General features: G+C 42.5%; 2 protein-coding genes across 2 annotated transcripts; one reads left to right on the forward strand and one right to left on the reverse strand.

Annotated features, from left to right (window-relative positions):
- Positions 1 to 4,860: 4,860 nt before the first annotated feature.
- On the reverse strand, positions 4,861 to 13,226 carry kcmf1 (potassium channel modulatory factor 1). The gene is made up of 7 exons (XM_061069952.1): positions 12,989 to 13,226; positions 11,047 to 11,214; positions 10,689 to 10,828; positions 8,541 to 8,642; positions 8,247 to 8,430; positions 7,299 to 7,593; positions 4,861 to 6,520 (listed from the first exon to the last, which is right to left on the reverse strand). The coding sequence occupies exons 1-7, from the start codon at positions 13,002 to 13,004 to the stop codon at positions 6,256 to 6,258; spliced, it is 1,170 nt and encodes a 389-aa protein (XP_060925935.1). The 5' UTR covers positions 13,005 to 13,226; the 3' UTR covers positions 4,861 to 6,255.
- Positions 13,227 to 14,265: 1,039 nt separating this feature from the next.
- Positions 14,266 to 16,670, forward strand: LOC133010509 (nicotinamide phosphoribosyltransferase-like). Its single transcript, XM_061078100.1, has 2 exons — positions 14,266 to 14,320; positions 14,592 to 16,670. Exon 2 carries the CDS (start codon positions 14,597 to 14,599, stop codon positions 16,085 to 16,087), a length of 1,491 nt encoding a protein of 496 aa, XP_060934083.1. The 5' UTR covers positions 14,266 to 14,320; positions 14,592 to 14,596; the 3' UTR covers positions 16,088 to 16,670.
- Positions 16,671 to 16,997: the final 327 nt, after the last annotated feature.

Genomic DNA, 16,997 nt, shown 5'->3' on the forward strand with positions numbered 1-16,997 from the left:
ATGGTTGTGAGACACCAGGGAGAACAACACTGTTTTTTTTTAAAATTTTTATCTTACAACGCTGTTATCATAAGTCCTATTTTCTGTAAATACCTGTTCATATTTGACACTAAGAACACCAGCTCATCAGTATTTAAAGAGTGGTGTTTTAAATGTTGTTCATTTGACGCACATGAAGCACAAAGAATGAGGCCGGGTGGAGCTGGGTCTGATCCGGAAACAGACGAGCGCAGGTCGTTTTTACTTTTCATTCAGTAGCGATGCCATTTAGCAAATCTCTGCTGTTGGGTGTCTGTGAGTGACGTGGTCGTGTGTGCATCTTCTCAAACGCTGAGTGCGATGCTGATGTTTTCGGTGTTTGACGAGAGAAGATGAACCTCTGGAGCATCGTCCTCTGCCTCTTGTGTGACGCAGGTTCCATGTATGGAGGATTTCGTTTTTGGTTTTCAGCATCGTGTGTGTATTGAAGTCCCAGCCTGTTTATGTGTCATTTATTTCCATTACAAGAGCAGATCTCATCTTTAGTGGGCTAAGAGAGTGCAGTAAAAGGATTCATTAAGAGGCTGATTGCCCTTAAAGTGTCCCCGGGGTGTTTTCCTCTCTCTGAGCGGTCCCACGCAGCCGGGCTGGAGCTGATGCTGCTCCTTGCTCTGGGCAGCCGGGAAGCACATTTCTAGACATTTTTTTTTGGGGGGGGAAGACCTTAACGAACGGAAACTACTTTTAAAATGCTTCGCTGTTATTGCTTTCTAAATTAAGTGGTTTTCCTGAGATGTCAAAAAAAAAAAGTCCTGAATTAAACTTTGCAACAACAGCAGCAGTCACTCCCTCATAACAACCATCCTGCATTTCCATAAGGAGACATTAAGCATTAAGGATCTTTGTTATGTTAAGTGCACTTTGTAGCGTTACTTGACAAATGCACAACCTTAGTTGCACTTAGATATGGAAAGAAAAGTCCACCCCCGCTACGCCGGCTACGTCCGAACATCTTGTCCTCCATGATGGTTTCTTTATCCCACGTCTGTCCGCTCTGTATAATAACCACGTGTCCGCTGTACATAACCTGCTGTCCATTCTGTACAGTTCTGATATTTGTCTATATGAATAGTAGGATATGTTTAATAGTATAATCTGTTCTAAGCAGGTATCATGTCAAAACCGTGTGACATCTATTGAAGACAATGTGTTATGGGCCACTGGCAATACAAACTATATGTAAATAGGATTTTATTTGTGCTACATTGTATAATTTCTTTGTGCTCGTTCATAATACCGGTGAGAATACACTCCTTTTTTTGGCAACTTTTGATCTGCGGAGGACTTTCTTTGAACAATGTGTTTTTCTCTGAAGAAGAAGAAGAAGAAGAAGAAGAAGAAGAAGAAGAAGAAGAAGAAGAAGAAGAAGAAGAAGAAGAAGAAGAAGAAGAAGAAAAGAAAAAAAGAAATATGATCTCCTCTTTCCTCTCCACTGTGATGGGGAGCTCACACAGAGGCTGTTTGAGATGCTGCCTGTCTGAAAAGGGGGACCATAGACTCTGGATCTGATTCGACATCAGGACCCCTCCTGGCCCGACAGGCGTCCAAGCAGACGTGCGGCCCTGCTGGCACGGAGGTCAAAGGTCGCCTCCCAGCCCGACCCCGCCGCTCGACCTCTGATTTGAACTGTAGCCTATCTTGATCCTCTTTCAGATGAATAACTGTGACTTTGCATCATGAATAGTATATTATTTTGAATGTAATCTAGAAGAGGGGTCGGGACCTTTTTTGAATGTAATCTATCTTTGCGGGGGTTATCGGGGGAGGGGCGGGGAAGGACTCATGATTTTTTTGTAAATACATGGTAAAGAAAAAAAGACAACAGTTTTCATTCCTGTGCAGATAACGACAAATTTTACTTACAGTGTGAATACAAAGAGAGAGAGAGAGAGAGTGAGCGTGTGTGAGCAATGTCTCTGAGGTGGTGCGTGTGCACGTTTGCACATGCATCTGTATGCAAGAGTGTGTGTGTGTGTGTGTGTGTGTGTGTGTGTGCGTGCTCCTCTGGCAGATTTAATCCTGCTTTAATCAGCCAGTTCTATCAATCAATTCAATGCTTTGTGCATCATGTGAGTAGCTTATCCACAATTAATGGAAATGTTCCTTGTGATACTGTGCATTTAATAAAGGTGGTATGTCTTACAATACACCGTGCTCCCTCAGGACTCTTCATGTCTCCCTCAGAGAGTTTACATGCACAGTGTGGAGCGGCTGTGGTTGGACATGTTTGGTAAATATACGCCTGGTCGCCTCTCAACACTCGGAGAGTTACATCAATACCACGCTGATGTTAAATACGACAGCAAGACTTAACTGTAGGTTCAGTTTTAGATATTTGTACTTGAGTATATTTCATCCTACTTTTTACTTCTTACTTTACTTACTTCAGGAGTTGAACATGTACACAGGCAAACTTAATTGTGTTTCCTTTAAGCTGCATGACTGAGAACTTTACACATATTTCTACTGAACTACATTTCATATTGTAAGGAGAAATATTCTAATAACAGCTTTAGTTGAAGATTACTGAATTATAACCAATTGGCCAACATGTCTTGTTTTGAGTAATTAAAGCCTTGACCTTGGAGCTGCAAAACAACAACAATGCATCCCTTATCTATACTGCAGGTCCTTTGAGGGTTGCTGGAGCTAATCCCAGCTGGTTGAAACCTGGACAGGTCACCAGCGAAAGATCCTGACCAAGCGGGGAGTCGAACCCGCAACCTAGTTGCAGTGAGGCGACAGTAGAATACAAAATAAATGAGGGATGAAGAGGAGAAGTTAAAGGCCCCCAGTACCTAGCTCCTTTATATTTACCATAAACACTGTTCTATGTGTTGACATTCTGGAGAAATTAACAGGAGCATTGAAATGGTGGCAAATGAAAATGTGTTCAGAAACAGCTTGTTAGTGAAGTTTTAAAAATCATATTAATCATGACTCCATGGTTTTACCCTTCTAATACAAATGACTTTCATCAATTAGGAGTATTGGCCTCAGTATTTGTTACTATACATAAAAGACACAAATTCACAATCTTTTTGTTAATGAACTTCAATTGGAAAAGTTTTGTCACGTTTAAAGGTTTTAAAAACAACCTCTTGTAAAAATGTTGTAATGTTGTTGTATTTTTCAACTTTCAGGTCCAAAAGGTCAAACAGATCCAAACATTTAGAGGAGAATGATGTCAATATATTCGGTTTTTCTTCTTCCTATCAACCCTCAGATTTATCCCCTGACATCTGAATTGGGCCAACTCATCAAACCAAATCCCAGATATAGATTTTGTGTGTCTTTTTTTGACCTAATTCTGACGTAGCTCGTCGCTGACACACCAACAGATTGTCTCCTATAAAGTGGGATTGATGTTTAATCTGCGTGACACGTTGCATTTGGTCGGTGGGATTCTTAAAAAACAACCAACAGCCCGACACAGGTCGTGAAGCCTTCCCATGGGCCCCATTTGTTTCTAACAATAACTACAGACGAGTGACAAGGACAGCTGTCACTACACACACACACACACACACACACACACACACACACACACACACACACACACACACACACACACAGACACACACAAGGACAAACCAGTGGCTACAGCTAACTGCTCTTCAGACAGGAGGCCTGTATTGGGCCAAGTTGTACATACACATTTATATGTTATACTCGATAACCTACCTTGGTGTATTGCATTGTTACAGACTGGCAGGAGAGTAGCAGGGTTGATCCATCACGTGTCTAACAAGCAGTGCGTCTGCTGCAGGACGGATTATATAGATTATATAAACATATTACAGTTTTATAAGAACCCCTCCCTTTTGTTTCAGTACAGTGTTAACTTACTAATGCAGTAACTAATAATACTCAACTGATACATATTGGTTCTGCTTATCTGGCTATGATGAGGCCTATTGTGGAATGTGTACAACAGTGTGTGTGTGTTCACATTATGTTTACACGTTGTGTGTTGCTATCAGCGGTGGGATGTAACAAAGTACATTTATTCTATTAGGTATATTTTCCATGTATTTGTATTTTTCTCCCTTCGATTTATTTTTAGGTACTTTTCAATATAACTCCAAGACATAAATCAGCAAATATCTGCATTGTCTACTCCACTTCATTTTTCGATGCGTTGCGTTACATGTTAACATTGTTTTTATATTTTTAAAAGTAATCAATACCGAGGGGGGAAGTGGTCAATTGATCCAACCAGAGCGGGAAGATGCCATTAATAACGTTAATACTTAATAAGTATGTTTAAAAGCAGTTGCTTTTACTCAAAGTTAATGTGGTAGATTTAGCTTTACTTGGGTATATTTTTGTCCATTTATATGTACTTTTACTTAGAACTTTTGAGTACCTCCTCCACCATTGCTTATTAAACACCGTGTTTTTCACATAATCTCCCTATTTATATTTATTCAGAAATAAGCCTTATATAAACATTGAATAATAGTTTAAACATTTCATATGCAGATATTAGTCATGTTTCAGTTTTTTGTTTTGTCTGGTTTACTTCTATGTCCATGTATTTTGTTCAGAACTGTTAGCTTGATAAGTGCTGTTGAAATAGTTGTATTATTATTTATGTATTAAGATAAGATACATTAAAAATTTTCATAAAGATCTGTGTATTAGTGAGAAATCCACAAATCCACCAGATCTCGATTTGTTGCCTTTCCCTCTTCTCTGTTAAAGCTCATTAAGATTTGACGTTTACGTGGTATCGTAGGATGATTATGATCGTGCCAGCTACACAAACACTAATGGAATCACAACAATATCACAAAATGCAAAAGGTGCGACGACCTCTCAGTTTCATCAAAAGCTGTGCGCAGTTTATATTTATTGTATTCTAAATTTACACCTTAAAAAAAAGTTTGCCCATGTCTTAGAACCATTATGAAATTTAACGCACAAATTCAATATACATCTCTTTGTATTTTACATAGAGGGTAAAAGTATAGGCATGAAGGTGGCATGATTCATATCAAGGCTCAAAAAGAGTCAGAAAACAAACATGAATAAATAGAAAGTGCTAACCCTAGCAGAAAAAAATGATTTCTCTTGAAAAAACAAACAAACAAAAATAAAACTGCAGTGCGGAAAGTCTCAAGCTCCTGTTACCCAACAAAGAAATTAGTTGAAGCATCTAAAGCATTAGGCTGAATCTGACACTGGACATAAGCAGAGTGACTGTCAGAAAAACTAAATAGATGTTAACACTAAATATTAACATCTAGGAACATTTTTCAGAGGCGAGATCGCTCTTGTCCTCTTCCTTGTTTTCCTCTGGTGCATGTAGTCGCTGCTCTGCGGCCGCCGACGTATCCAGACATTGGTCACAGAGAAAAGGCAAACGGGAGCTGAGACACACACAGTGCAGCTTTTCTTCAAGAATCCGATTCAATCCTAATGTTATCTCCATGATATATATATATATATATATATATATATATATATATATACTCATTCAAAGAAAACCTTTGAAACAACACACAGTATATAAAGAGTTAAATTTCTGCATGTCACTTTTGTAAACTACTCAATTTTCAATACTTAACCATGTTTAAAGTAACCATTTAAAAACAGTTGAAAGCTTTGGGATATTAAAAATAAAATAAGAAAAGTTTTAATGACAGGGTCATTAAAAGTCATGCACGCTGCAAATAACTGCATGCAGTAGTTATGGTAACCCATCCAAGCACTTTTTATTTATTAATAGTCATTAACACACACACAGCAGCTTCATCAGAGGAGCCTATGCTCTCTTGACTTTTGAACGTGGAGAATTTTTTTTACGGAGAGCCGCTTGTTTGCATGTCACAGGAAGCAAAGGTCTGCCACAGCTGCCTGTGACATTTACCTGAAAAAGAAAAGTTATGTGGATTGATTATCAACTTCATGTATATATATATATTTTATATATTTATATATATATTTATATATTTCTCTCCTCTCGCTTGCCCACTCAGTTGCTATTGCGCGCTCGTACATGTATCCCACTTGCTCTCATTTATTCTTGTTTACAATGTAACAAAAATGGTGACAGGCCTGAAATTACAATCACCAAAAAACAAACTCAGAAAATAAAGAGGGAGAAAGAAGGGTGAGGCCAGGGGGACGGGGGGGGAGGACTGCCGCTGCTTTGCTGTCCATCACTGACAGTTGCAGCAGAGAGGACACAGTCTGCTTGATGCTCGGACATCAAAGAGGAGGCGGCGGAGGCTCCCTCCCCGCGAAGCTGCGCTCTCTGAGCTGGAGGTTCTCCAGCGCCACATCTAAAGGCATGATATCCACGCAGCCCATGGCCCCGAAGTCGCCGAAGTCTCGGCGCTCTTCCTCGTCAGAAGAGGAGCTCTCCTCGTGCATCAGCGTCGCCAGCAGCAGCTCCTGCACGAACAGGCTGCGGTCCGCGCGCTCTCCTTCTAGAAACTGCCGCTCCGCTTCGGACATCTTAGGTTCATTCAACCTGAAGAAATCCATAATGTTCATTTTACATTTCATGTATTGAATACAAAAAACATAACAATCTGGTTGGTTTGCTAGTTCCCCCCTGGAGCTTTAGACTGTAGAGAGTTTAACAATGTTTTCATCGATAGACGAGAGGTTCATGCTACGCTGCTGAGCGTTTGACTGTAAACTAGAAAATATGGCGTCCACATCACACGATTACAAATATTCAACAGATGGCACTACATAGGTTTTATGAGAGAGAAAATAGACAATCAGTATGAGAAATGCATAATGTAAACATTCGATAAATCTTCATTTGTTTGTAAAACACTCCATAGTGACCCTTTAGTTTGTGATTCTGTGGAAACTGAGCTTGAGCTGGAGAATAGACATGAACACTGATTAAATAGTGATGAAAGTCTACATGTTGTCAGTTAAATCTAAATGAATCAATGATCAGTGTTTACAGTTCACTTTACACAAATCTCTTCCAATATTGGTAATAATAACATTAAGTTTTTTCAGTCTCTAAAATAATGTTTAGCCTATTTTTCTAACTTTGTAGTACTATTATTAATGGTCAGTTTGACTTCGTAAGCAAGTAATTTACAACAAACAATGTTAGAACTCCTTATTGTCATACATAAATTATATTAAAATTACTCTCTCAGATGTGAATGTACAAGCAGAATAACCATGGAAACAATATTACTCGTGCTGAGTTTTCTTTGACACCTTATTGGCTTTAACAAACAATATTTCTCATTTTAAAACCAGTGACTGGCCAAACTCACCGTGATAATAGGAACTGGGAGCTATGGGACGAGGACGAAGGATTGTTTTCACCCACTGCGGCAGAATTGGCGGTTGCTGTGCTGGGTGGAGGGATGGCGGAGCCAGTGTTGCCCGGGTTGTTGCTGCGTCGTGTCGGGTGGCGGCCCGTCTCCACTTGCTGCCGCGCCGCCTGGGCCTGCTGCCGCTCCAACTGCAGCTGCATCTGAAGCTGCTGGAGCTGGGAGGCCGACGGCCCTGACGAGTTTATTTGCCCCCCTGCCGCACGCCGCACACCTGACAGCTGAGACAACAACTCTGCAGGAGACACAACAAAAAACAGGCTCTGCTGTTGGCGGTTGCTAAATAAGTCATGATTTCAAAGGACAACACTGGAGGTATGTGTGAGCAGAAATGAAGCAGAAAGAGGAACTCAGGGATTTATTTGGATATGCTGCTACAACATGGCCAACATGACTGTAAACTGTAAAGACTTCTGATCAGCAATTATGGTTTTGGCGAATATCTTCTTATAAAGATTAGGGAAAAGATGATGGTTGCAGAACTAGCAGGCATTCCGTTTTCTCTTTTCCATTAAACTGTCATCTTCATTTTGTGTGCTATGGTTAGAATCAATTATTTGCTTTCAGTATCACTCAAAAACCCAACAAGAAAGGCAGGCATGTCGTCACTACCTGTATAAACAAATCAAAACTGTCTAGAATTTTGTACACAAAGTCACTCAAAGATGAAAATGTGAAGTTAATGATAAATAATTTGTTGTATTCACTTCTCAGACAGGGAGTGGACGGTTATCGTTTATACGAAGCAGATTTTTGATGGAAGCTTTACGAGTTTGTCATGGTTGATTAGTTTCCGAGCACAGGGTGCTAGTGGAGGATGTGACAGATCTTTCTGAAACTGCTATGTGAAAAATATTACTCTGTGAAGAGTACACCACTCGTTCTCACCTGCGATGGGGTCCATTGCCTCTCTGTTACTGGGGGTGTATGTGGAGCTCTGTGATGAGGAGGATGAGAGTCCTCCTGTGGAGCCACTAGTAAAGTGCATATTTGTGCGTCGTGCTCTGGGACCTCCCAGTCCTCTGCCAGGGTGGAACATCCTGCGTACATGTCGAACACTGCTGGACTCATCGTACAAAGGGACTGTTAAGGATAAATGCAGTAATGCGACACAGTGTAGCACATTTCAAATATATATACACAAAGACATCTGTATAACGCATGGAGACGTAGGAAGGATATTAAATCTCTTGGTGCTCTGTGTTCGAGTGTGAGGTGAGCTGTGAAGTCGTCTGTGACGTGGTTCGGGTCACCTCCTGGCAAGGCAGCACATATTGGACAGATCTGAGAGGAGAGAGAGAGGGAGAGAGAGAGAAAGGTTACCGTTTCAACAAAATTAAACTATATGAACATATTTAACTAAAACTTAGGACTTGAGGACTGTCTACATAATACCCAGTAGGGCCGTTAACAAATTACTACTCTGATTTAATGATCAAAATTGAAGTGGCACTTTATCTGCGACAATCTTCTTCCTTTTGAAAACCTGGCTCATTAACCAAAATGCGTCTTGACTGAACAATGAGGTTGGAGATACTGGTGTTTCAGACCAGTAGCTTCAATAACACGAGGAATGGGCTGCAGAGGTCGGGAAAGCTCATCTCTTTGTATCATTTAACTTTGGTGCTACTCTCTGTAATTTGACAGTAGATCTATAAAATCCCATCATATGTTGACCGAATGCAAAACAAACGTTCGATGGAATAATTTATCATTACTTGGGCGACAGGACCCGTTGATCAATAATTTTAAATGTCACTTTTTCCCATATAATTCCAATATATGTGATTGTGACACACACACCCACACACAACGCTGACCTTATACAACACAACTCTAAACGCTCATCTAAATCATTACCTTCCTGTTTTCTGAGCTAGGAACATGTATCCTTTGCCAGATGCTTAATATTAATTCAATTGCTATTTTTGGTTTGGTTGCCTGTGGTTTATGTTTAATTTATTTAAGATATTTTAATATTTTTTTAACTCTATTTCAAAAGTCAGACTGAATATTCTTGAGAATGGAGTTCATTACTCTTTGAAAGGGTGTACTTGCATGATTATACTGTAATATTTCCATTATACCAATAGTTTAAAAATGTCTATACCATTTCTCTCAATAATGTCTTGGACAAATGAACAATGCAACACACCAACAAATCCTCAACTACAACGCACACACACAGCAACAGGTTGGATAAACACTTCCTCTTAACTGCTGCCTTGTGTCTGTTGATGATGTAGCTAAAAAAACGAGGAGGTGAGGAGTATTTTCCATGTATCCAAACGCCTGATGTGGTTTATTCCTGTTTATTTCGACCAAAACTGTTATAAACAAATTAATGAGCCACACTGTTCCACTGGGTGACATGTTCTTGTATTAACATGAACATGGTCACTCTAGTTTAAGTTGACACCCTGAAAGTAGTCCCTCACATCCATAGTAAGACAGGGTATGGAAGTTGTAATGTATTGAGGTGGTATAGGACATTTATAGGCAACAGAATCCATCAAACAGTCCACAGAGGATGCAACTTAGTTTCCTTTGGCACCGATGGAAAACTGGAGCACAAATTCGGTTGTTAAATCCTGACGTGTGACAGTCCAAGCTGTGGTGATTTCAAGATGCTGCTGTGCTGTGTCTCTTGCTGTAATTGTTAATCTCAGATAGCAGATGAATACATTTAATACAAGGCAAACTGCCAATGTATGCTAACGCTAGTTGGCGACTCTTAGCTGGGCAACAGAAACATTAACCATGTGAAGGTTGAAATGAAGTCCATTAAATGACTTGAGTCAGGTGTTCTCACAAAAAATACTCAACTTTTTACCCCTAGTTGACACCTCACTGAAATAAACACATCACTCTTTACAAGGGCGTACTATTAGTTAGCCCTACCGACAGACTACAAGGGTCTTAATTTCCCCCCAGACTAACGGCTCACCCTGCACCGTCGGCTGCAGCCTCACCCTTTGCCTTGTGTTGCCATCTCTCTGACAACAAGTTATCCACAAAAGCCCTGTGCGTGTTCATTCTGGTAAGTCATTTTAGCTGACTAAGGTGCAGAGCTACACAGGAATAACAGACTGAACAGTAGAGATGCAGACGAGCAGAGGGCTAAAAAAAACAACACATTGGCCGAATGACTTTAATATACATTATGTTAGCAGATGGCTGAAGTGAACTAGGCTGCCTGAGCTGCGCACAGCATCAAGGGCAACATTTGAAAGTACTGTGAACATTAGGGAGACGATGATGATGACTAATACATATTATTAACATCTGTGAATGCATGTGCTGAGCTCTCCACGTGCACGGTATACTCACCACCTCTGTGGAGGTCTCCGCATGCTCCGAGGTGACATGCTCCTGTAGGGACGTCTCCGTGTAGCCCATCTTGCCACAGTAAGGACACGTGAACGACTGCGGTTGCTCTACTGAAAAAGTGTCTCCTCCGTAATACAAGTCTGCAAGAAGAGAGGCAACACAGAAAACAAGTTTAATAATTGACACCAAAAAAAGTATTACAGAGCAAAACTACTCCCAATAAATTACACTAATCATTATTGCAAGGGTGTTGGATGAATTATTATCACGCCCCAGGCTTACTACACAGGCATGATTGGTTTGTGTGTGATCAGTCAGCCACACATGCCTCAGTCTGGGCTCTCAGCCAGGCCCTTACCATAGTCTACCCTGGTTAATATACACTGCATGGGGTGCTCTGTGGTGTGTCTCGTTGTGGTGGCTCCGCTCTCGTAGCACGATGCGCACAGGTCGTAGTCGTAGCAAATTAAACACTTGAACCGGCGTCCTCTGAAGTTCCCTTTCAAACACGCGTCACAGCTCACACCTGCAACAGAGAGGAGAGAAAAAAAAATTCAATTTCAAATATGAGGACCTGACAATAACGTTACAAATTCCTTATAAATGTGGATCTGTGAGACTGGCGGTGTCTATGGGCAGGCCAGTCTCACTTACATGAGCATGTGTTTTGGAGTGGCACCAACCCGCAAGTGGCGGCAGGGAAGAACTCTGGCATTCCAGTGAACTTCACGAGCAACTCAGAGGCACGGCACAAAAGTACGAAGCATCCGAGAATTGTTTTCATTGCAGCGTTTGTTACTCATTTATAGCACGGTCACACATTTTCACGTAGAGCCCTGGGATTCCGATTTAATTGGATGCAAATGAATCCACCGGTCATCAGAAATAAGGAAAAGAGGGTCCGGACAATTGATTATTTGCTATATTATCCAAATTGTTTATTATTATTATTATTTAGTCATCATCAAAACGTATTAAAATGCTCCGATTCTTCACAAATTACTTGATTACTTTCAAACACACTGTTACTAACAGTCAGTTTCTAGGAGACTTTATATTTAATAGAGCTCAGATGCACAAATAGAATACAGCTAGAATATAATTATTATAATCTGCAATTTTCCAACTCCTGCCTCTCTTGAGATTTCCTTTGAAGGGAAAACCACTATTTCATAAAGCCTGGATGTTACTTAAGCAACTACTGAGGGAATTTCCTCAGTCTCATTTTACCTCTTGCACAACAAAAAACAACATCAAAATATCTATAAATGAAGACAAATGACGAAATATTTATGAACCAAACCCAGACCTGAACAAACATTAGTTTGGGCAACATGCTGCTATCAGCTCTACGTGTTGGTTAAAGGCTGGGCCACACCGCAGGACTCAGTATCACCTGTGTGAAGTGTGAAACCAGTATGATCTCAACACGCATACTGGGATATACAAGGGGCAGAGGGGGGGGGGGGGCACTGTACCCGGGGCCTCTGTGGACAATACACTCGAACAGGTTTCACCCAACACAAGCGAAGTTACTGAGCTTTCCTCCTCGGTCGAACTGGATCTAACCAACCCTGCTGGTGCCTCGGGTCCATCACTGGAGAGCAGGACCACCCGAAGGGAGACACGACCAGTCCGATCTCCTGCTGAACTCCCACCGTGTAGGGTGGGGGGGCACATTCACGTTGAACCTGGTCTGCAGCTAAACACAGCGCAAGTTAACCCTCGCTGGCTAGTAGCATGCCACCACAGCTAGCTAACCTGGTCCGTGGAGAGAGGCCTCGGACTGCCTGCTTCTTGATGACAGTGCATTCGCTAACAACAGTGGTGCTCGTCAACAGGGGGGGGGGGGCATTAACACCGGAGCACCAGAATCAGCCCACATGGGGGGGAAACACGGTGCTGGCTGCAGTGGGCTACGTGATGGTGACAGGTTACCAGCGCCACTGTGGGCAACATTGACGAATCCTTGTGTTAGCATGCATTAGCCTGCTAGCTAGCCCGGCTAACGTACGGTAGCGGAGCTAAGGCTACGCTGCTCCGTGTGGCCGTGTCTCTGAGGCACTTCGACTCGTTGTTACACGTAATACACCCAAATGTACACAATGTCTACTGGCAGCTGATACGAGTGCGTCGGGACAAGCATGGAAAACAAGCCGAGGACAAGGCGCAGTAGCCGCAGCGACACCCTCCCCCTGACTGGAGCACCTAGCCGCAGCTAGCACGGGAGCTAAGCTAGCTGGCTAGCTGTGGGTAATGTAGCTCCAGCCCCGGCGCCGTGGAGCCGAGGATCGACTCACCCTCATGTCGGGACATCCTCCAGGCAGCGAAGCGGCCCCTCCGCGGGCTCCCGGGCGCGTTCGACGGGGACACCGGGACCGTGTCTGGGACGCTCGACTGGACAGGAATGCTTCACCCTCGTTTCTGTTTTCTCCAGCAAGATGGATCCCCCCGGCCAGCGGCTTACAGTTTGTTCTGCTTCCCCTCCCAGAGTGTCACTTATCGCCGGGTGTATCGCGGGGTGACCACCAGGCGGCGCCGTGCCTCATCAAAGCCACACACGCACACACACACACACACATCAGAGGATCCGTACAGTCTGTGATCAAGGGACCTCGACGCCCTCAGTGCTGTCTCGCAGGAGTCTGCCCTGCCTCAGCAGTGGGATATGTGTCCAGAGCAAGTATCTCAAGTAAGACGAGGAAGTGATGCAGAAAAACATCGACTATGAATCATATAAATCAATAAAACAACTGTGCACACGTGTCTCTTGTACATAGTTTGTCATCTCTTGTATTTTGTATCTGGTTTAAAGGCTTATTCTTTGTAATATTTAAGTACTTTAATGTGTATCAATTACTTAGAAGGAAGCGTTAAAGCTTTCCATCCATTTGCTTCGCTCATGGGCCGAAGCATCATGGGGCTTCATTTGCTCTCCTGCGCCATCAACTGGACATTACATGTAAATGTAATTATAATGACACCATGGATTTGGTGTGTGAAGCTTAGAATTGAATAAATGAATGAATGATGTTTGTGATGCCAATACATAAACGATTATTATTAATATGGTGTCTGTCTTTATGATACAATGGCGGGGTCCAAAGTGAAAGTGGTGAGAGGGTTGTGATGTGAATGTGCTTGTGTTACTTGGTTTGTGACTGGGCTTATGTGTCTGGTGGGACAAAATGTAACACGTACAATAGGGATAACGGTTTATTAATTTTGATTTAAAAACAACTTTTCAACAGTGCTGGGTTTCAGGCGGGGTTTTTTTTTTGAAATAATTTCGCCTGCTTTAGAAAATATCCTTTCACAGGGCACAGATGAAGCTGTACTCTAGAATACATTGCAAGCAAACGCCAATAAAGTCCCAAGACAAGTACATGTGAGGGGTGTCATATGGATTTTGAATACATTGCGTTTCACGGCCCCTTTTATTTTGAATAGGACACCAAACCCACGGACCACTTCCTGAATCAGTCACGTGGTTCGGCCGGCTCGCGAGGCTTTGAACGTCATCACATACGTCATCAACACAAGCCTCGATACGCGCGTCACAACAGTCATCCTTGATTACTCGACACAAGCTTCCAAGCCTCGACACGGAAAGACACATCACTACTTAGAAGGTATCTAATAGTATTGAAATTATCAGGAGACAACAAAAGCAATATATCAACGTTCAGGTTCACATTGTGTTTACATCATAGAAAGTCATTATTTTAGGACATAGGATTAATTACATTTTTTCCAGTTTAATAGTTTCTTCAAGAGCACACATGCACACTTCATATATTGATTTTCACTGAATTAGAATCATAAATTAATTATATGTAATAACAAACCAACACTATTTATTAACGAGTGAACTATTTAAAAGGAACACATTTAATCACACAGATACAATGCATGGGGAAAAGATGGAGCACAGAGACAACGGCTTCAACATCTTGCTGGCCACCGACTCCTACAAGGTAACGCATTACAAACAGTACCCTCCCAACACGAGTAAAGTGTACTCCTACTTCGAATGCCGTGAGAGGAGGACGGACCCCGCCGAGAGCAGAAAAGGCAAATATGACCAAACTGTCTTCTACGGCCTGCAATACATCCTATTGAAATACCTGAAAGGAAAGGTTGTGACTCCGGCGAAGATCCAGGAGGCGAAGGAGGTTTACAGAGAACACTTCCAGGATGATGTTTTCAACGAGAAAGGCTGGACTTACATTTTGGAGAAATACGATGGACACCTGCCCATCGAAATCAAGGCGGTGCCAGAGGGCAGTGTCATTCCCCGAGGCAACGTCTTGTTCACCGTGGAGAGCACAGATCGTGAGTGCTACTGGCTCACTAACTGGGTGGAGACAATCCTGGTTCAGATCTGGTATCCCATCACTGTGGCAACCAACTCCAGAGAGCAGAAGAAGATCCTGGCCAAGTACCTCTTAGAGACTTCTGGGAACTTGGAGAAACTTGAGTTTAAACTACATGACTTCGGCTACAGGGGCGTCTCATCCCAGGAGACTGCAGGCATAGGGGCCTCCGCCCATCTGGTCAACTTCAAGGGCACAGACACGATCGCGGGCATCGGAGTCATTAAGAAGTTTTACGGAACCAAGGACCCCGTGCCAGGCTTCTCAGTGCCTGCTGCAGAACACAGCACCATCACAGCTTGGGGAAAGGACCATGAAAAAGATGCCTTTGAGCACATCATGACGCAGTTTCCCAACGTGCCCGTATCCATAGTCAGCGACAGCTATGACATCTACAATGCCTGCGAGAAGATCTGGGGAGAAGACCTGCGGAGTCTGATAGTGAAGCGCAGCGCGGATGCTCCGTTGATCGTTCGACCAGACTCGGGAAACCCACTCGATACAGTCCTGAAGGTTTTGGAGATCCTGGGTAAAAAGTTCCCCCCAACGGAGAACTCCAAAGGTTTTAAGGTTCTCCCTCCTTACATCAGAGTCATACAAGGAGACGGAGTTGACATCAACACCCTGCAAGAGATCGTAGAGGGTATGAAGCAGCACAGGTGGTCCATCGAGAACATTTCCTTCGGCTCCGGAGGGGCTCTCCTGCAGAAACTGACCAGAGATCTGCTCAACTGCGCCTTCAAATGCAGCTACGTGGTCACCAATGGACTCGGGGTGAACGTGTTCAAGGATCCAGTGGCAGACCCCAACAAGAGGTCAAAGAAAGGTCGCCTGTCTCTGCACCGGACGCAGAGCGGAGACTTTGTCACCCTGGAGGAGGGCGAGGGCGACCTGGAGGAGAACGGCGTGGACCTGCTGCACACAGTCTTCCAGAACGGGAAAATTGTGAAGACGTACACATTCGATGACGTCAGAGACAATGCTAAGCTCAAGGAGAAGGAGCTTGAAGAGCTGCTGTACTGAACAGCACCTCTAAGCCCCCCCCCCAACCCACCATAAACAGTATAATAATAATAACCAGAGTTGAAAAAACGTTTTTATTCATGCTTATTCAAAAGTTGTATTGATGGAAAAAACTTAAAATACACAAGCAGCTTATGGAATAATAAATCTTTACATGTGTATCATGTAGAACAGAAACAATTATAAACGAGAAACTGACAGCTTAAGGAGAAGAAGTCCGAGGCTTGAAAACAGCCAAAGCTGAGAAAGTAAGAAAAATAAGCTGATTGTAACATTAACCTTAAATGAATGATGATTGCACCCATGTTGTATTTCTAGTGTGATGGTGTTTTGCATGTATCTGAACATGTACTGATCACTGACTGCTGTTCAACAATATTTTAAGGAGTTAGTGATGTGATGCTTCTTCAAGTCTTGGTATCTCAGAAACAGCTCAAAAAGTATTTTAAAATATAGGCTTTTGTGCAACTGTTATAATCAGTCATGATGTTATTGTATTGTACTGCTTTATTGTCCCAATTCTGAGAGAGAGACGTAACCTTTGCAAGACATAAAGTTTCCTTTGATCTTTGATCACTGACACTTCAGGAGTGGAGTTGTTTGTTCAGCATCAAAAGATGCTCAGCATCAAAGGATTCATGGTCCATGTATGTCCGCGATACAGAACATCGTGTTTTAATGGCGTGTAATCAAACTTTGACGCCACACCGTGTGACGAAAAATCTATTTTTTAATAAGTCTGTATCTCCGTCTTGTTGTGATGTAATCCCTGGGACAAGTACCTCAAAGTAAAAATGTGGAATATGGCCAAAATGGCCACTAAATGCAAAATAGCAGGCTTCCTGTAGCGTTTTTCAAATAGCTCCTAATGACTTTTTTGTTTGTCTGGTCATGATATACCTATGTATCA

The sequence above is a fragment of the Limanda limanda genome, chromosome 1 (assembly GCF_963576545.1).
Source record: "Limanda limanda chromosome 1, fLimLim1.1, whole genome shotgun sequence".
NCBI classification, from domain to species: Eukaryota; Metazoa; Chordata; class Actinopteri; order Pleuronectiformes; family Pleuronectidae; genus Limanda; species Limanda limanda.